General features: G+C 41.4%; 2 protein-coding genes across 2 annotated transcripts in view; both read left to right on the top strand.

Moving 5' to 3' along the window:
- Nucleotides 1-298: 298 nt before the first annotated feature.
- Nucleotides 299-3,841, top strand: LOC311059951 (pepsin A-like; the record flags this gene model as incomplete). The annotated part of the gene is made up of 9 exons (XM_084078076.1): nucleotides 299-354; nucleotides 913-1,060; nucleotides 1,224-1,341; nucleotides 1,442-1,560; nucleotides 2,202-2,398; nucleotides 2,559-2,675; nucleotides 2,787-2,928; nucleotides 3,478-3,582; nucleotides 3,704-3,841. The coding sequence occupies 9 exons, from the start codon at nucleotides 299-301 to the stop codon at nucleotides 3,839-3,841; spliced, it is 1,140 nt and encodes a 379-aa protein (XP_083934202.1).
- Nucleotides 3,842-5,055: 1,214 nt separating this feature from the next.
- Nucleotides 5,056-20,758, top strand: part of spata20 (spermatogenesis associated 20) — a gene marked incomplete at its 3' end in the record, with an annotated part of 46,491 nt that continues 30,788 nt past the window's right edge. The window contains exons 1-11 of the mRNA XM_084078307.1: nucleotides 5,056-5,317; nucleotides 6,870-6,989; nucleotides 7,474-7,538; nucleotides 8,118-8,272; nucleotides 9,087-9,230; nucleotides 12,895-13,096; nucleotides 14,471-14,601; nucleotides 15,152-15,256; nucleotides 16,109-16,183; nucleotides 19,222-19,437; nucleotides 20,521-20,713. Coding sequence (XP_083934433.1) covers nucleotides 5,118-5,317; nucleotides 6,870-6,989; nucleotides 7,474-7,538; nucleotides 8,118-8,272; nucleotides 9,087-9,230; nucleotides 12,895-13,096; nucleotides 14,471-14,601; nucleotides 15,152-15,256; nucleotides 16,109-16,183; nucleotides 19,222-19,437; nucleotides 20,521-20,713 — 1,606 coding nt within the window. The 5' untranslated portion in view covers nucleotides 5,056-5,117. The remainder of the gene's footprint in view (nucleotides 5,318-6,869; nucleotides 6,990-7,473; nucleotides 7,539-8,117; nucleotides 8,273-9,086; nucleotides 9,231-12,894; nucleotides 13,097-14,470; nucleotides 14,602-15,151; nucleotides 15,257-16,108; nucleotides 16,184-19,221; nucleotides 19,438-20,520; nucleotides 20,714-20,758) is intronic.

Below are 20,758 nucleotides of genomic sequence, written 5' to 3'. Positions count from 1 at the left end.
ATACATTTGAAAACTTATATTCTGCATAATGAGTACTTTCTACTTTGGTACTTTAAGTACATTTTGATACGAATACTCTTGAACTTTTACTCAAGTAAATGTTGAATTCTGGACATTTACTTGTGACAGAGTATTTCTACATTGCAGTATTGATACTTTTACTTAAGTAAAACATGTGAGTACTTTTCCCACCACTGCATACTGGCATATACTGTAGCTGCTTATCAAACTAACATTCATTTGATTTTCAGATTGACTGAAATCTGCTTTTTACCACACAGTTGATACAGCAGTGACAATGAAGTGGACCATTATTGTGTGTGCCATGGTGGCACTGTCTGAGTGCCTTGTCCAGTAAGTCACTCTTTCTGACTGTTTACCCTTTTCATGTTAATAAATGTGTCTATACATTTGCATAACTTTATGTACAAATGACATATAATGGTATAAGTAATATATCAATAATTTGTGAGTATGTCTTTAACATAGTATCTAATCAATCTTTTACAAATAATATCTACATTATTTTGTTAATGATTAGTCCATAATTACTTGCTTATAAATGGTATTTAAACGTATATCCAGCACCGCTCAAACCCAGTTTGTCTTATTGATTTACATTTCAAGGTTTCATCTCTAATAATCCTTTTAATACGAAGTTATGTTATATGACGGATGGGAATTACTGTACATGTGTGAATTTTATTGACCGGTTTTAGTTATCTGTCCTCATGTAGCTAGGAGGGGTTTTTATTTTAAATGTGGGTAGCATATAAACGTTAGCCACAGTTTATGTCATACCACCACTGAAAGGAAATGTATACGAGCCAAGAAATCATTAACACTGGTCAATAAGTGTGAGTCCGCAAAATTCAAAAGGAGAGGACCGAATTGAAATGGTCTCTCATACAGGATCCACCTGGAGAAAGGTAAGTCGGCCAGGGAGGTCCTGGAGGAGCAGGGTTTGTGGGAGGAGTACAGGCTGAAGTATCCTTACAAACCCACCATAAAGTTTGACCAGAGCTTTGCTGCCAACGAGACCATGACCAACGATGCTAACGTGAGTAACTTTTGGTGATTTTAATGTCTATAGTTAGACTGTCAAGACGATAGTTTTCTTAATCTGTTATGGGCTAGACTTCCCTTGTTGCATGTACTGTATAGCCGACATGATTGCATGAAGTTGGTTAAAGTATCTCTGATGTGCCCTTCTTCTTCTCCAGCTGGCTTACTATGGAGTCATCTCAATTGGAACTCCACCCCAGTCCTTCAAAGTCATCTTTGACACTGGCTCCTCCAACCTGTGGATACCCTCTGTCTACTGCAACAGTGCAGCCTGCAGTATGTGATATGCCGCACGTATGCACGTATGCACGCACGCACACATGCACGCCTAAGATCCACAATGTCAACACTCATCCCTTTTTGCCTCCGTTTCCAGATAACCACGATAAGTTTAACCCTAATGCCAGTAGCACCTACAGACGCAATGGCCAGCCACTCAGCATGCACTACGGAACCGGCAGCATGACTGGCATCCTGGGTTGTGACACTGTGACGGTGAGGAATAAAAGTACTGGGAAGAGTGATGAATGGTGCTGTCTGTCTCTCTTTACACTATATACAAGAGATGACATTCAATGACATGTGACATTCAAACTGAAAGCTAATGATTCTTTTTGGTGAAGTTGGTGTTTGACCTGCTAAATCTACGCTGGCTCCACATTTCTCATACTCGAGGCTCTGATGTCAGGAGTGGAAGTCCAACCTGGCAAACTCACCCAAGCTCTGTATAAACAAATCCAGGGACATTTATGTCATCAATATACATTTAATTTCACAGCTGACTTCCAGAGCATTGCAAATACAGACGGTTTTGAATATCAGACATTTACAATGTACATTTATAGGCCAATATTGTACCAAGTACTGTCAATGCATTATGTACAACCAGCTACTTACTCCACTTGTGATGTCATCACTGTTCAATTACATTCTGCTACATGTACAGTTACCTTTTCAGAATTCTAAGTCACTTCCATGCAATTATATAAAAAAGGAATTGATATTGTTGTCATAGATATGAACTAGTATGTAATAAATATCTGAAGTTGTCCCTAATCTGTTGCCCTACCTTTAAAATCTTCTCAGGTGTCCTGCAGATGTCTACTTTAAACACGTCTTTGTTGCCTGTCTTTCAGGTGGGAGGCCTCCCCGTGCGTAATCAGAGCTTTGGGTTGAGTCAGACGGAGGCTCCCTTCATGCAGCATATGCACGCTGATGGCGTCCTGGGTCTGGCCTACCCTCGCCTTTCTAAGTCCGGCGCCACGCCTGTCTTTGACAACATGATGAACGAGGGTCTGGTCAACCAGGATCTGTTCTCCGTCTACCTGTCTGGGTAAGAGGACATTGAGAGCCCCTGTTGTTGCAGACAAGATGGATAATTTCTGGAAAGTACAAGACATGTTTAAAAGTAATATATAAGAGTTTGTAACGTGCTGCATATGATTGAGGGAATGAGGTGGGTGTAACATAACTCTCTCTCTGTGTCTCTGTAGTAACTCTCAGTCTGGCAGTGTGTTGACCTTTGGTGGTGTTGACCCCAGCCATTACTATGGACAGATTACCTGGATCCCCCTCTCCCGTGACCTCTACTGGCAGATCACTGTGCACAGGTAAACGCACATCATGTACCGGTACATACACCATTAAGAAGCAAGGTGTACTATTATTATTATTATGCAGCCGAAAACTTAAGACGCATGTTCAACTTGATGCCTTTCTAGTGTTACTGTCAATGGCCAGGTTGTGGCCTGCAATGGCGGTTGCCAAGCTATTGTGGACACTGGAACCTCCCTGATCGCTGGTCCCCAGAACGACATCTCCAACATCAACCGCATGCTGGGAGCTAGCAGACAGAATGGGGATGTAAGTAGCAAAGTGGAATCCTTGGGGTGAATGAACAGGCACAGTTCTATGGCTTTATTTGACAGAAGCACACTATATTATGGTGTGGCTCTGTATAGTGCGCTAGATGCCGGGCCTTTTGTGTTATCCTTTTAGCATCATTTTTTTTTCTTCCTGTACTGCCGTACTGTTTTGAAACTGCTAATAAAGTGTTCAATCAATCAATAATCAAAAATGTAATCTCACAAACCATACCGATCAGCGCCTATCTTGTTTACATTGCTCGTAGGCTGACTTTTTTTTTTTGCTTCATGCTTTATATTGACATATTAGACTTTGATTTAATAATGCAAATCAATGGGGCTCAGATTGGGCTGAAACATTGTTCAAATGTGGACACATATTGACAACTGCCGTCAGAGCATGACTTGACATCACAGGCTGCATGGCCACATGAAGTCTGATATCCACAACATTGGAGCCAGGTCATACCCATGTGGATCCTGAGATATGATATATTACAGCGTATGCAAAAAATAAACAGATTCTGATTTATTTTTCTCTTTTCAGTCTTTTGTCAATGTCAACTGTAACAAAGTCTCTCAAATGCCTGATATCACCTTCCACATCCATGGCCAGGAATTTGCCCTGCCCGCCTCTGCCTATGTCTGCCAGGTATTGGTGTGTGTGTGTGTGTGTGTGTGTGTTTGTTCTTGGATGTAAAAGTGTGCATCTGGCTGTACATACACTAGTATATTCACACTCTCTCTCTCTCTACACTTCTTTCCTCCTGCAGTCTCGTTACTATGGCTGCCGTACTGGCATGCAAGGAGGAGGCAGCAGCCTGTGGGTCCTGGGTGATGTCTTCATCAGACAGTACTACTCCATCTTCAACAGGGCCCAGAACATGGTTGGCCTGGCCAGGGCTAGATAATCCACTCAGATCACCTGGATGATTGGTTCAAGAGCCATGCAACAACATAATGTGCAATACTATTTCTGATGGTAGCAATGGGATTAAAATGTAACTTGAAGAGATGCAAACCTGTCCCTGTTTTAGCAGATCAAACGTCTTTTTAAATGATAAAATGAGTAGAAGCAACTGATTTGATGCTTTTGTGTTTGTTTATATCAATACAGACTGTCTGACTGACTGACTCACTGACAGACTGTGTAGGGAAAGCTGACAGGCCACACGGTTATACTTGATGTATTGCTCAAGTGCGTGAAAAAACAAACCAAGAGGTGAATGGTGTGATCATCATCCCTTCATGACTTCATCCCTGGCTGGTGGTATATGTAGTAATATGGTAAAATATATTGACACACACACACACACACACACACACACACACACACACACACACACACACACACACACACACACACACACACACACACACACACTGCACATCGTTCTATTTTCCAGCTATTCTTTTAAAGTAAGACTACATTTAAAAGTGCAACAAATAACTAAAATCAAAGAAATGTAATCACGAAAAATAGAAAAATCCATTAGTCTAGTGGGCATTATGGTGGAGAAAGAAGGACCATGAACAGTGGCGGCCGTAAGCAGCCTTGCACCTCCAGGACAATGGAAAACAACACAACACGACTTTGTGTTGTGTTTGTTAAAAAATAATGTTTAATGCCACTCATCCTTGTGCTCTACACCAGTGGTTCTCAACATTTTCAGGCTGCGACCCCCAAAAAATAATCATATTTGAACTGGGGACCCCCCACCCAGACAAGCACTTAGAATCGTAGGAGTTGAGGCATTACATTTAGTCTGACATGGGTCCACAGATAAATACTGTGAAAATAGCTGATCTACAAGCTTCAGCGCCTCGAGTTGCGAGGCGTTGTGAGCTTGTAGATCTGGCATTTTGACAATGTTTGCCTCTTTCTGGTCTTCCTTCCATTTATTTTCCTCTTTTTTTTTGGTACACTTTTTTTGAAAACATTTTTCACTGTCACCTGGGTTACCCCCCCCCCCCCCCCCCCCCAAATCATGTGGCGACCCGCCTGGGGGTCCCGACCCACAGGTCGAGAACCACTGCTCTACAGCACCATCTTGTGCCGAACTTGCGGTATTGCACGGGACTTGCTCGAGAGCTGCTTGGAGTTTGGAGGGTTTTGTAAACAACACACGTGGTTTTAGCGTCAGCTTCCCCCAATAATAAGTTGTCCCAGTCACTGACTGGATTAAGATGTTAAGACATGCATGGGGGCGGTCTGCTGCGTCCAAACACCAGCCGGTCCGCCTACTGAGCGTAGCCGTTTTGGGAGCCGCAGACAGACCACCAGGACCTAGTAGTACCAGGAGTACCGGTCATTCTCTTTCTCCACGCCCACCGACAAGTGTCAAACACCCGCTGCTGAATCCCCCGGCGGTCCGCTGCTGCTTCAGGTAAAAGCCGGCTGGAGGCTAAACACACAGCTATACAAGCCACTGCTAGCAGGGAAGCTAAGCGCTAGTTTGACAACATGTTGTTATTGTTGTGGCAAAGCAGCATGCAAGCTGGATAGTAGTGGTGTTAGCTAGCGTAGATGGCTAACTTGCAAGATAACCCCAGACCATGTAGCTTTTTAAGTAAACGGACGAGGTGCAATTGCGATAACTTTTACCAATTTACATCTTTAAAGTTACACACTCACACTGTAAGTCAATGACACACCATTGGCGTAACGTTACATTGAGGCACATGATGCACAGTCATGGTGACTGACCAGTGGTGTAAAGTAACTGAGTTAAGTCCAATTTTGAGTTATTTTTACTTTACTGGCGTATTTCCAATATTCAGTACTTTTACTTCTATTCCACTACATCTCAGAGCCAGGCAAATATTGTACTTTTATTCGACTATAATTATTTGAAAACTTTAGTTTAGTTACTTTGCAGATATAAATATTACATTATAAAACATACATTAACCACTTTATTTTATACCTAGGCTTTTTGAAAATAGCCGATCTAAGCTCACCTGTCTTATAGTGATGCCTATGAGCTTATCTGCTATTTTCAAACATTATAAGTACTTTTACTTTTGGTACTTTAAGTATATCTTGATGCCAATACTTTTGTACTTTTACTCAAGTAACATTTTGAACACAGGCCTTTTACTTGTAACAGTATTTTTTTGTTGTTGTATTGCTACAGTACTTTTACTTTAAGTAAAATATCTGATTAGGCCTACTTCTTCCACCACTGGGGACTGATGCAACATTACACATAATAAGTTCATATTTTATTGCAGCATATTGCTATATTGTTGCACAGTCACTGTTTTTCTGTTATAACAGCTGTCAGTAACTACATTTAGAAGCATTAAAGAGGACGTAAACAAGTCTGTTAGCATCTTATCTTCTCTTATAACAGTTTACATGTTGTATCATAATTATAGACACTTATACGACCTGACCTACATTTCTAAACATTCCAAGGAATAAGGACAATAATAACTGCTTTATGACATTTACTAACATTTCGGAGCTGCAATTTTAAGGTATACAGTATTTGCAGTTGTCTTTTGTAATGTTTGTATAACAACGAATTGTACATACTGTACATATTAGTACCTAATATTCCCTAAGTAATATTTAGTCTATATACTACTGTAATGTTGCATCATTCACAACAGTGCAAGTGCATCATGTGTGTTGCAATGTAATAGGTTACATCATGCATTCACGATTATGTTATTTGTTATTTGGTTTGGTAATTGAATCCTGAAAGGTACCTGATTTGACCTGATGTCATTTCATTTTGAAATTGGAAAAAAGGGGTAGGACAGAATAAGTGCTTCATTCAAATTGTTAACTTTTTTTGTACTTTTGTGTTGCGTACTTTTGTTGTGTTTTTACTTTAATGTTCGATGAACATTCATTCAGTGTAAAGGTTTTCTTTTTTACATTTACCGTACATATATATTATTTTTATATAGTGTATATATTTTCCCCAGCCCCTCTGTCAGTCTCAGCATGGCTTCAGGGAGTCACACCACCCCTCCCAGTCGCTCAAACAGACTGGCCAAGGAGCGCTCCCCCTACCTCCTGCAGCATGCACAGAACCCTGTGGACTGGTGAGTAACCACATGCACACACACACACACACACACACACACACACACACACACACACACACACAACCCTGGTAATAACCACATGCACACACACAACCCTGTCGACTGGTGAGTAACCACACACACACACACACACACACACACACACACACACACACACACACACACACACACACACACACACACACACACACACACAACCCTGTCAACTAGTGAGTAACCACACACACACACACACACACACACACACACACACACACACACACACACACACACACACACACACACACACACACACACACACACACACACACACACACACACACACACACACACACCCTGTCGACTGGTGAGTAACCACACACACACACACACACACACACACACACACACACACACACACACACACACACACACACACACACACACACACACACACACACACACACACTATTTTATCTAATATTTATAATCTTATTCTTAGGTACGCGTGGGGACAGGATGCATTTGACAAAGCCAAGAAGGAAGACAAACCCATCTTCCTTTCAGGTATTAGCAGAGATGGTCGAGTTTGTGTTTCATCTGAAGATGACACTTTACTTTCAATAATTGTGAATAGGGCTGGATGATATGACTTCAAATCGATTATTTCAAACTTTGGTCTCGATTACGATGAATGAAAATAAATACCATTAAAAGAAAATAAAAGTTGTGAGAATAGCCGGTCTACAAGCTGATAAATGGGTACTCTCTCCTCATTGGTTGAAAATTTGCAATCAACCTGAAAATGTATTTTCTGTTTATTAAAGAGCCGGAGAGACACAGAGAGCCCTGTTACTGAACAAACACTATATAGCATTAAATACTATCAGAATATAGTGCTTTAACCTTTTCGCAAAAAATATTTTTGTTTTGACCAAAATATATCACTTAACCTTTTTAAAGTGGATAATCAGACTCGTCAATTTAGTAAATTATAAAAAAAATCTGTTAGAATTATTTTGGTGTTGTTCGTCTATATTATTTTATTGTATTGAAATATCAGTTTTTATATATTTTCACTTATTTGCCCAGCCCTAATAGTGAACCATAGTTTTTAATTGTGTTGTTGCCCATGGGCTACCGTAGTGGGATACTCTACATGTCACTGGTGTCATGTGATGGAGAGGGAGTCTTTCGAGAATGAGGAAATCGGCAAGCTCCTTAGTGACAACTTCGTCTGCATCAAAGTAGACCGAGAAGAGAGACCTGATGTGGACAAAGTCTACATGACCTTTGTCCAGGTGTGTGCATTCACATATTTAAGTGTTGTGTTTGACAGAAATTCTAATTCAATAACCTGATGTTTTTATTTCCGCATATGGGGTTTGTTTATGGTGATTGAAGCTGCAACAAAATACATTGTAAAGATCGGACTAATGTGTGTCATAGATCAGTGGTTCTCAACCTGTGGGTCGGGACCCCCCTGGGGGTCCCCACACGATTTTGGGGGGGCCCCAGAAGACAGCGAAGACACTTTTTTAATACCTAAAAAAAAAAAAGAAAGAGACCATTACTGCCTCAAAAGTAATCAACAAACTATACTATAAAAACTGGTCAAATATTGGCCAAATTGTCAAATGATATAAGAAAGAGGCAAACATTGTGAAAATAGCCGGTTGTGAGCTTGTGGATCTGCTACTGTATTTTCACAATATGTCAAACAAAACGAAAAGCCTCAACTCCTACATTCCAAGTGCTTGTTAGCGTGGGGGGTCCCCAGTTCAAATATGATCATTTTGGGGGGTCACGGCCTGAAAACGTTGAGAGCCACTGTCATAGATGCCAGTAGGTAAGAAAAAAGAGTGCGGGCACGCTTTGGTGCGTGTGTGTGTGTGTGTGTGTGTGTGTGTGTGTGTGTGTGTGTGTGTGTGTGTGTGTGTGTGTGTGTGTGTGTGTGTGTGTGTGTGTGTGTGTGTGTGTGTGTGTGTGTGTGTGTGTGTGTGTGTGTGTGTGTGTGTGTGTGTGTGTGTGTGTGCGCGCGCGCTCAGGCTAATTTTACAAGTGACTGTTGTAACTCCTACTTTTTATGTATTGTTCATGTTCTTGGCCCCAAAGGCAACGAGCGGAGGTGGCGGATGGCCGATGAGTGTGTGGCTGACCCCTGACCTCAAACCCTTCATCGGGGGCACCTACTTCCCTCCTAGAGACAGTGGAGGCAGACCTGGATTCAAAACTGTCCTCTCCAGAATCATGAGACAGGTACTAAGGCCTTCCTGAGACACAATGGGACTGTCCTGTGTCTGGGACACAGTGACAAATACTGTAGGGTTGGGATTTTAACGATTCCCTCTTAACGGTCCGATTCCTTAACGGTTCCCTTTATCGATTCCTATATTTTTAAAAAATCTATGTATTTTTGGCCTTCATTATAATTTTTTATAAACACAAATTCAATCATACACACAGTATTGCATACATATTATGTAGTGATTCTCAAAGTGAGGTCCATGCAGGGACCCTCTGGGTTACTTGACGGGGTTCCAAATGGAACCTTATAGGTCTGAGTGCACAAATAGAGTGGTCTTAGGTGGTCCTTGAAATTAAAAAGTTTGAGAACTACTGGCTATTGTAATTGCATAGCAGACGCATACCAGTCCACATACCAGCTCTGACAGTGTGATTAAAAAACGGTTCGGGAAACGGTTCCAAATGTGATGAAACCGATTCCAGTTCCTCAATGTTGGATCCGGATCACAACCCTAGACACAGTCACAACTCAACATTAAATTAATTTAAAAGATTAATGCAGACTCACTGTTAATGACTGTTTCCCAGAACTTGTGTCATTGATGCGTGTTGATGTGGGGCGGCAGTGGCTCAGGGGTAGAGTGGCCGGGTAGAGTGAACTGGAAAACCGCAAGGTTCCCAGTTCGATCCCGGGCACAATCAATGTAAAGCGCTTTGGATAGAAGCGCTATATAAATGCACCATTTACCATTTACCATTTGTTGCTGTATACTGTCGCTGCTGGGCAGAAACTTTGTATGTTTTTCCATAAATTATATAAATAAGTATTCTATACTTTGTTGTATGACAAGTGTTGCGCAAAATAAGCTAAGATTACAACTCGTCACATCTGCTATTCTCTAAAGATTAAAAAAACAAAACATTTATATATATCTATCTAAAATGTTCTCCTATAATGTCCAAAGTAGGGATGCAAGGTTGAAAGTGATTACTTACGCAGTGAGTAATCACAAGAAATTTACAAGAAAATTGTAAATATTTGATATTATATATATATACAGATGTGCCACTTCAAAACTTCACACGTTACTGTTCTTTCCCTGATAGTGCCCTGAAAATGCATTGTTTTCCTCCCTTTTCTGCCCTTAAAATGCACTGTTTTGCCCCTGAAAAGAAGTTGTCACTACACACCGACGTTTTTCCCTTCAACAGACATCCATATACATGAGAACATAAGAATGTGTGTTGAACAAGGTGTCAGACTCATTATGAGGCGAAAGGTGATTTGACCAGTTGCTCAAATTAATTAGCATCATAAAAGCAGTGATCATCAAAATAATTCAGCATTTTAAATGCCCTTCTTTGTCCCTCTTATTGCCCTGGGAATCCCCTGAAAATGTACTGTCTTGGCGATGGCAGGACATGTTTTGAAGTGGCACATCTGTATATATATATATCAGGGGTCGCGCTAGGATTTTATTCTGCCGTCCCAATGTCCGGAAGGATTCAAATTTACCGGACATCTGACAAAAATAACGGTCATAATTATTTTTATGCATTAATGACAAGCAGGTGCGGAAATACAGCCTAACACTTAGGCCTACAGCATTATATTTTGGATTGAGCTATTTGAACATGAACCATCATAATATACACATTTTATATAGCAGGGTCATCTTACACAAATACATTAATTACCTACATTAATTACCATTTGCGCATGCTGCGTGCGTAATGGTTTCTCAATAATCAATTGCGTTTGTATGCATTTTCTAATCAAAGGGCACTGCACAAAATTGGGCATTTCAGATTAATCCTTCATAATGTGGCTCAGCTGACCTGTTAGGGCAATACATTATAGAGCACTACTCACTCACAGGAGGAGGTTATGCTGTATAGTTAGACAGTGGATGCCGTCCGTGCGTCTAGTTGGGACAGCCGTGGGAAAGTTGATGAGTTGTGAGAATCTTGTCGTCTCCTCATAGAGCTATTCAGTTCAAAGTGGTAACGTTTTAACGTGTCCACCTCATAGAGTTAAAAATAGGTCCACGATTATGATTAACGTCATGTTTCAGCTCGATGCCATAGTTGCAGTAGCCTATAGCTGTTGTGAAGAGTATTTACGCATCTGTGTTAGATTTCATCTTCAACCTGCACTGTTGTTTAAACTGTAGGGCAACTTGCCAACTTTACTCACAAGTGCCCTTGTATTAGCCTAGTATCTGTGATATATTCTAACTCGTAATGATACAACTTGTGTGTAACTGGCTGTTAAATACACAACTTTATATAATGTAACTTGTAACCGGACCGCCGTGTCTCTGTCTGTCTGCCGAGACCGCAGTCTGTACGCAGCAGCAACAACTAGCTCTCTTTTTGCTGTTGTAGGCTACCTTCACAAGAAAGTGTCTCCCATTTACCGCCCAATGCAGCACATTTTACACTGGTTATTAGTAACAGGAAATAGGTGTAACCTAACAGCGTGTGACAAACTACGTCTCTCTCTCTCCCAGAAACACACGCACGCTGTTAAGAGAGAGAAAGAGCGAGCGCGCGAGAGAGAGAGAGAGAGAGAGAGAGAGAGAGAGAGAGAGAGAGAGAGAGAGAGAGAGAGAGAGAGAGAGAGAGAGAGAGAGAGAGAGAGAGAGAGAGAGAGAGAGAGAGAGAGAGAGAGAGAGAGAGAGAGAGAGAGAGAGAGAGAGAGAGAGAGAGAGAGAGAGAGAGAGAGAGAGAGAGAGAGAGAGAGAGAGAGAGAGAGAGCTTGCAAAGCAGAGGATTTGAAATGTGCCTAATTTTGCGGTGACAATTAATGAACAGCCGTGTCATTATCAACCGGTCAGGATGTCCGGAGATATTTATTTTTTCCGGTCTTTGTCATAAAAAAACCGTCAAAACCGGCAATTATCGGACTAACGCGACCTCTGATATATATATATATATATATATATATATATATATATATATATATATATATATATATATATATATATATATATATAGTATTAATAACTGACTTATACTAAATAATAACTACATTGGATCCATTGAAAAGAAAAAAAAAATAGAAAACATTTCCTGGAAAGTAATGGCTTTGAACATTCAAGGTTTCTGCCTTACAGGGATGATGTTATGTTAGAATTGGGGTAGATGCGTGTGACTCAGCATGCAGCACTTCACATACTTTATATTCATTCACAATAATCTCTAATCCTATAGTCAGTGGGTTGTTGAATGTAGACTATGAGGTAAGGATTATGGAATTTTCACATGTGCCCTGAAACACGAGCTGGCACAAACTGTTATAGCTACAGTGATTGAAATCACTTTAATATGCAGGAAAACATCTTTTACACCGGCATCAGTCACACCCAGTAAAACATTTTTTTGCCACAGTGTTTCTAGCAATGTAATACTTAACATGAAAGCTAGCTAATGTGATACTGACCAATATGAGGGTTGTAGCTGGTTACTATAGTTCTGTTGGCACAGACAGACAATGGACAATTTTGAATGGCTGTTTTGCAATTGCAGCATTCTCCTTATGGCTGTCGATGATCTAATAATCCTTTGCTTATGTTGCCATGACAACATTGGAGACAGGACTTGGCCGTGTCCCATTGCTTCCTGGACGGTATTGGGCATAATTACATTACGCTTGTGATTGTCTTCCTGTCAGTGGCAGAACAATCGGTCTACTTTGGAAGCCAGTGGGGACAGAGTCCTAGAGGCCCTGAAGAAAGGCACGGCCATCGCTCTCAGCCCAGGGGATGCTCCGCCCTTTGCCCCTGACGTGTCCAATCGCTGCTTCCAGCAGCTGGCGAACTGCTATGAAGAGGAATACGGAGGCTTTAGAGACTCGCCCAAGTTCCCCACTCCAGGTGCGACACAGTGAAATACACTGCTTTACAACATGTCCATCCGTTGTCTATTGCACTCTTGCACTCTGATATTTTCACTACTTTTGTGCGACACTCTTGTATGATGAAGTAGTAGGGCATTCATTTATATTAAACGTTGAAACATGAGATTTCTCCCAGACAGCAACGATCTATAGCTAAAATCTAAAATGACACAGATGCTTTGCCAGATTGAATGGGCTAATAATATCTCTTTTCATACTTCTTTCAATCTGACTACTACTCTCTCTCACTCACTCACTCACTCACTCACTCACTCACTCACTCACTGTTGGGAAGGCCCCAATGACTGTATTAAAGCTGGTGAGGTGGACTGTGTTTGCCCTTGTGCCTTGATCACAACACAGTAACAATGGTGCAGAGTAGTGGCCCTTTATTTTCCCCTTGTTTATACAAGTGCTAATAGTGATATACCAGTGTGTGTGGTCTCTGAAATAGGCAGAACATAAAATACAATAGTATAGGTGCACTGACACTTATAACTGTACATGTAACATCAACAGGCTTTAATTACTGTGTGTATACTGATGTCACTATACTCAGAGTAAACCCTGAGGTACAGCACATTCAATATATAGGCTGTAGCTGCCCTCCTATGGCCGGAAATGTTAATGCAGGTTAAATCAAGTAGATACATTCATAGTGGAACAATATGAAACTAGAAAAAAAGTTGTCCTCGGAGCACAGGTGTCCGACAGGTCAGGTAGGTTATTGTGGCCTCCTGGTGGCACTATAGTAGGCCAATGTGAAAAGGGTGCCACTTCTCCCTCTGCCTTTCACGGCAATCGTTCATGAGTTGAGGCATTTTGTTCAAAAAATGTGTTCTGCAAAAATCGGCCTACTGGTAGCGCTATAGCAGGCCAATGTGAAATGGGTGGCATTTCTTCCTCAGCCTAGTAAGAATGTGTGTGCAAAGTTTCACGCCAATCACACGCTGCGTTCATGATTTGAGGCATTTTGTTCAAAATGAGCCACTCGTGCAAAATTTAGATGGCAATCTTAGCCAATCAGGATGGAATATGAAAAATCTAACAGATTCATCTTGACTATTGAGATACTGTGTACTGATTTGCCTGATTTGGACAAGATCTGTAGGAGTAATATCCAAAAATGTGTATTGCAAAAGTCTGCCTCCTGGTGGCGCTATAACATGCCGATCTGAAAAATGTGTTCTGCCCCAATGAAATGTAAATCATGCTTTACTTTAGTCGCGCGAGATGAGTGACACTCAGTCTTTCTTACAGTCTCTCTCAAAGTCAATCTCTGTCTTGCTCAATCTTTCTTCTCCCTTCTCTGCCTGCCTCTCTTCCTGTCCATCCGTCTATCTCTCCATAGTGAATCTGATGTTCCTGATGTCATACTGGGCCATTAACCGCTCCAGCTCAGAAGCAGCAGAAGCCCTGCAGATGGCCTTGCACACACTCCGCATGATGGCCCAGGGAGGCATACATGACCACGTGGGGCAGGTACATATACTGTACAGTACTGTAGTATACACACACACACACACACACACACACACACACACACACACACACACATACACACACACACACACATGCCTTTACATATCGTCGCTGTTCGGCAGAAATCTGAAAACCAGAAAAGTTGCGTTAGTTAGTTGAAAATAGTTGATTTACAAGCTCGCAGAGTGTGCATGTGGGTATACTATTTTAGAATGCTTTTGAAATTTGTTGAAAATGTTTGCCTATAATGTCACGCCCAAAATTGGTGCTTCAGGTTGAAAGTGTTTGTCTGTCTGTGGGTTTTATAAATATTTAACCAATGAAAAGTTTTTAATAAGAGCTTGTGACTAAATAATAACTATATTAGGGCCAACACAGGTTCTTTTTTACATTTACCGAAAACAATCAGTTTTGGACATACAGGTTTTCCACACGGTAGCGACAATATGTGACTGTACACGTGAGCTTATGTGCTATTAGTGTATAAAACAGTCTACTCTGGTTGTAATTATGACTTCTCTCTCTCCCTCTCCCCCCCTCTCTCTCTCAGGGTTTCCATCGTTATTCCACAGATACCTTCTGGCATGTGCCCCACTTTGAGAAGATGCTGTATGACCAGGCTCAGTTGGCTACAGCCTATATAACTGCCTACCAGGTGTGAGAGGCCACGTGTGTGTTGACGCACACACACACACACACACACACACACACACACACACACACACACACACACACACACACACACACACACACACACACACACACACACACACACACACACACACACACACACACACACACACACACACATACTGTACTATAGGCTATTATTTGCTTATCTCGGCAGTGGAACCCCTGATCCGACATCGCTTCTCTGCCATCTAATTTACTACTTTTGTCAGCTAGAACCAACCAAGGTGAAAGAGACACGCGTCCAGTATTTGTCACATCCATTGTTTTGAGACCATCTGCTTTTGCAAGATTAAGACACTGATCATACACAGGAAAATCCTTAGTGATAATTTAACTCCAAAGAGGGTACAACATTTATATTTGCACTCTTCTGAGTTAAATGAACACTTGGATTTTTACTGTGTAACAGGAAAAAGATGATAATGTACACACACACAAACACTGAAACTACAGTACAGTAGTGTTCCTCTGGACTTGTTTTTGGAAGAGCACAGTCTGGCTCAGGCTCTCAAGAGCATATATTTGGCTGACCTTTTTTTTCTTTTTCCCAGAGTGGACAGACTAAACACAAGTGGAACGGAGAGCTGTTAATTAGGAGGACACACACACACACACATACGTGCACGTCACACACTAGTGTTTAATGAGGCTATATAGTGGCTACCTCAGCATAGGCGCTGGATGGATGCCACAGTATAAATAATACAGCGGTGTTGTTAAGGCGGTTAAAGGTTGAAGTGCTATATGGGCTGTAGCAGGTGTGCGCGTTTGTGTGTGTGTGTGTGTGTGTGTGTGTGTGTGTGTGTGTTTTCAGGTTTCAGGGGAGGAGTCCTTTGCAGATGTGGCCAGAGACATACTGCTCTATGTCTCCAGGGACCTGAGTGACAAGGTGAGCCATCTCCTACCTCGTTAGCATGAGGGAACTGAGAAAGAGAGAGAGAGAGGGAGAAAGTGCATGACAGTGTATGTGTACTGCGGATACTCCAGCTTGATTCATAGTAATGATTAACACTTATTATCCGACATTTAATTTATAACATTTATCAAAATAAGAGTAATTAGTCAGCTGTATTTACAGTTACAAAATGCTTTACATAAAACTTAAGAAATTAAATAAAATCAGCAACATGATAACATCATACTATAAATGAGCAAAATCTCTGCGTACATACATACGTGTTGGTCCGATCAGTGGATCCTAATTTTTTTTTTTATAAAGCCGCAAATCCCCAGTACCCTGTACCCCAGTATCATAGTACTGACATCATAGACTGGCCTGAACTGCATATGTGGACATGCCTGACATGGAACTCCATATATGGGCTTAAAACGGACACAGACAAACAGATATAGAAATGTCCATATTGTAAACAGACAGTATGGGCATAAAAGGGACACAGGCAGACAGATTGGGTACTCTGACAATGGGTACTGCAACGAGTACAACGGGTATTGCATAACCGGATGGGCATGTGCTCCCAATGGGCATCGACTTGCATCGCTCCCGATTATAAAATATAAAGTGCAGTGATAAATCATGGAAAGGCATTTCCATATAACTATAATTATACAGAGTTTTAAGCAGATCATAATGCATTACTTATAAGTATGTGTAAATGCATTATGGACATGGGATGCATAGCAAGTGTTAAAGTATGTTTTTAAGAAGTGATTTAAAAGAAGACAGGTCGTGCCAGGGTTGAGTCACCCTGACAGCAAAGGCACGATCACCCTTTGTCTTCAGCCTTGACTCAGGAACAGCCTGTTCTCACAACCTTTGAATGTGTACGCTAATCTTTACTGACAAGGCAGAATTCTTTTGTGCGGATTCCTCGTCTAGGAGATTGTGTTGCGTGTTGCTGCGCGCGCAATGAATATTCAATGCGTGTGTGCGTGCAAATGTGCTCATGCACATGTGCGCATTGGAGAGGGCAAGGGCTTTGCACCCTTTGACAAATTGGCCCATAAACCCTTGCTTTCCTCTCAGGGTCAACCTGTATCCACTTCACCAACCAAGCACGGCAGCCCTTTTCTCTTGATTAATGACTCGACAGCGCTGATCAGGGCACACAATTAAAACCACACTCATTGTGATCATTATATTCTCCAAGATTTATTATGTAATTATACGCTAATGAATTACACTGCAACAGTAATTTACCACAGATACTGTTTCTTTTGTGCTGCTGCTGCAGCCAGGGCTTTCCCTCAGCAAGGTAGAGGTTGGTTTTGATTATGGACATAGAAATACAGTATAATAAATGTTGAGGGTGGGTGCGGGGGGTTATTGTAGCAAATAGAGCTGTATAGAATCAGGGAAGCAGTACCTATATTATCTGTATACACAGTGCGTAACATATTGTTTAGTTATTGTTCTTATTGCTGCTACCATTTAGAGAAACCGAAACAAAGTAATTTTCTCAGAGTATCAAGTAGCTACTCATATATGAGATGTAACAAATAACATTTTTAATTTGGAATATCCACTGCTAAAAGTCTGTACATATATATATATATCCATTGACGAAAGATGTACAGTATGTTCACTTTACTGGTGGTGATAATTTGTACACAGATAAAGATGGCTAGATTACACCTTAACTCATTCAGTGCCAAACTTATTTATTCATGTTAATGGAATTTTGGTTCTGAGTGCCACAGCCAAAATTCATTGTAAAAAAAAAGTGCTTAGGAAGCGAGATACAGCCTTTTTAAGTTATAGGTTAAACAAGGAGTGGATGGAGCAGCAAATCTTCAAATCATCATATCTTGGGTTCTGAACATGTTTTTCCCAAAAAAAAAAAAAAAAAAAAAAAAACTTTTATTTTGAAAAAAAAAAAATATTTTGAATTTTTTTTTATGACGGATTTGACGGATCGTGGCGCTCTGGGCGTCAGGCCACGTGACGGATTTGACGGATTGTGGCACTCAATGAGTTAAGAATAGAAGAGAATGAGGGCCTGTTAGGAGGACTTCTACCCCTCTGTCTCTGTTGTTCCAGTGTAATTAGTCCGCCATTGATCAGTCGTTGATTGTCATTGATCGGCTCACAGAGAAGTAAAACAGAACCAATTAAGATGTTGATGTTGATGTTTTTGTTAGAGCTGAATAGGACTTTAAATAATGATGTTTTGAAATGTGCCATGCCAGCAGTGCTGTCCCTATAGTACGTCATATCTATCTGGCTAAGTTGACATTAGCCAGAGTTATCGTGGCTTTTTTAAACCACTTAAACTCTGTATACTTAGCTGAACAGGGTCCCCAGGGGTTCTATACTAGACCTGCTACTTTTTCCCCTCTACACCAAATCTCTTCACTGAAAATTGCCGATCTACAAGCTCACAACTTGATGCGTTGTGAGCTTGTAGATCGGCTACTTTCGGCAAATGTTCGCCTATTATGACATGCCCAGATGAGGGATGCTAGGGTTAAAGTGGTTAATATATATACCTATAGAGATATGCACATGTCATGTACACATCTCACACTTGTAGCTACGCTATTTTGAGATTTATAATTTTGTTCAGAAATATGGCACACAGCATTTCACATCTCAATGTACAAACCTTTAAGAGAAGGCCGATGCACACCTCAAAGGTTGGTGACAGGTGCGTAGGACAACCAGGAAAGTCTAAATGTTCAGAAAGGCATCTATGATATCAAATCAAAGAAAAAGGTCCCACACACTGTATGGAACTTGCAAAAAAGGATGCTATTTATTATCTCGACGTTTCGGTCGTTAGACCTTCATCAGGACAAACATCGGATGTTTGTCCTGATGAAGGTTTAACGACTGAAATGTCAAATTATTAAAGAGCATCCTTTTAGCAAGTTCCAGACATCTCAATGACCACAAGTTCAACACTTATAATTTAATGGCAATACTCTCTCCACACCTCCCCCTCTCTTGTCCTCTCTGTGCTACAGTCCGGGGGCTTCTACAGTGGAGAGGACGCAGACTCGCTCCCAGCGTCGGGCGGCCCAGAGAAACGTGAGGGGGCTTTCTGTGTGTGGACAGCTACGGAGGTACGGGACATTCTACCTGACAAAGTGGTGGAGGGAGCCACCGGCGGAGCCACGCTGGCTGACATCTTCAGACGTCACTATGGAGTCAAGGAGAAAGGCAATGTTGATCTTGACCAGGTGCCTGTCAGTTGATGCATTGTGTGTGTGTGTGTGTGTGTGTGTTAGGGGTGTGCCGATATATCGTCCCGCGATATATCGCGATACGTTTTCGCGACGATATGTATCGTTTTGGGGGAAAAAAAAAATATATATATATATATATATTTTTTTTTTTTACACCAATCAAAATAATCAGGCATGCAAACAGCCCCGAGATGAAAAGGGTGACAACATGTTGTTTTTTTTCGGGTCAGGTGTCACACTATTGCCCTATTTGGATTCAAAACGGCTGAAAAGCTACAAGTTTGCATGTCTGAATAATGCAAAAACAGAATTATTTGTTTGCATTTCCTTTTTTTCTCCCCCATTTATTTTCATAATAAAAAAAGTGCGTATCGTATCGTATCGAAATCGTATCGAAGTTGTGAGCCAAATATCGTATCGTATCGTTTCGTGAAATGAGTGTATCGGCACACCCCTAGTGTGTGTGTGTGTGTGTGTGTGTGTGTGTGTGTGTGTGTGTGTGTGTGTGTGTGTGTGTGTGTGTGTGTGTGTGTGTGTGTGTGTGTGTGTGTGTGTGTGTGTGTGTGTGTGTGTGTGTGTGTGTGAGAGAGAGAGAAAGAGAGGTTGTGTGTGTTCAGAGTGGATTGTCATTGTCATACACCAAGGTTGTGTGTGTTCAGAGTGGATTGTCATTGTCGTGTTATTAAGGACCCCACTTCAGTTCTAGGCAACTATGCCTAAACCTAACCCTAACCCTAACCTCAGTAAAACTATGCCTGCCAGGTAGCCAATCAGACAGGTAAGCCGGGTCTATATCCTATAACGTTGGTGGGATTCATAATCACGCGTCATTGTCATACACCAATCTGCTTGCATAAACATCGATTATACTGTAGGCATTTATATGCTAAGTTTGGCCAAACTTAAGCTTGGCCATCTGCTTACTGAGAACCATTCATGTGAATGTGCCAATGCAGCTGAATAAATGAAATACATACAAAAACATTCAAAAACCACATGATTATGAAGCTGTCAAGTGTCAGTTTTATTCTAATTATTTCAGTGATTACCCCTCTCCGTTCCCCTGCATGTTTCCAGGACCCCCATGGGGAGCTGCAGGGCCAGAACGTGCTGATAGCGCGCTATTCTGCGGAGTTGACAGCTGCACACTTCGGCATCAGTGTGGAGAAAGTTAACGAGCTGCTGGCTTCTGCCAGAGCCAAGATGGCGGAGGTGAGGGCGAGTCGGCCTCGACCCCATCTGGACACCAAGATGCTGGCCTCGTGGAACGGTAAGGGGGAATTAGGACAGTGGTGGAAAAAGTACTCACATTTTT

The sequence above is a fragment of the Gymnoscopelus microlampas genome, assembly GCF_963454915.1.
Source record: "Gymnoscopelus microlampas genome assembly, chromosome: 14".
Lineage (NCBI taxonomy): Eukaryota > Metazoa > Chordata > Actinopteri > Myctophiformes > Myctophidae > Gymnoscopelus > Gymnoscopelus microlampas.
Note: the sequence above shows the minus strand (reverse complement) of the source record. Positions and strands in the feature narration are given on the sequence as shown.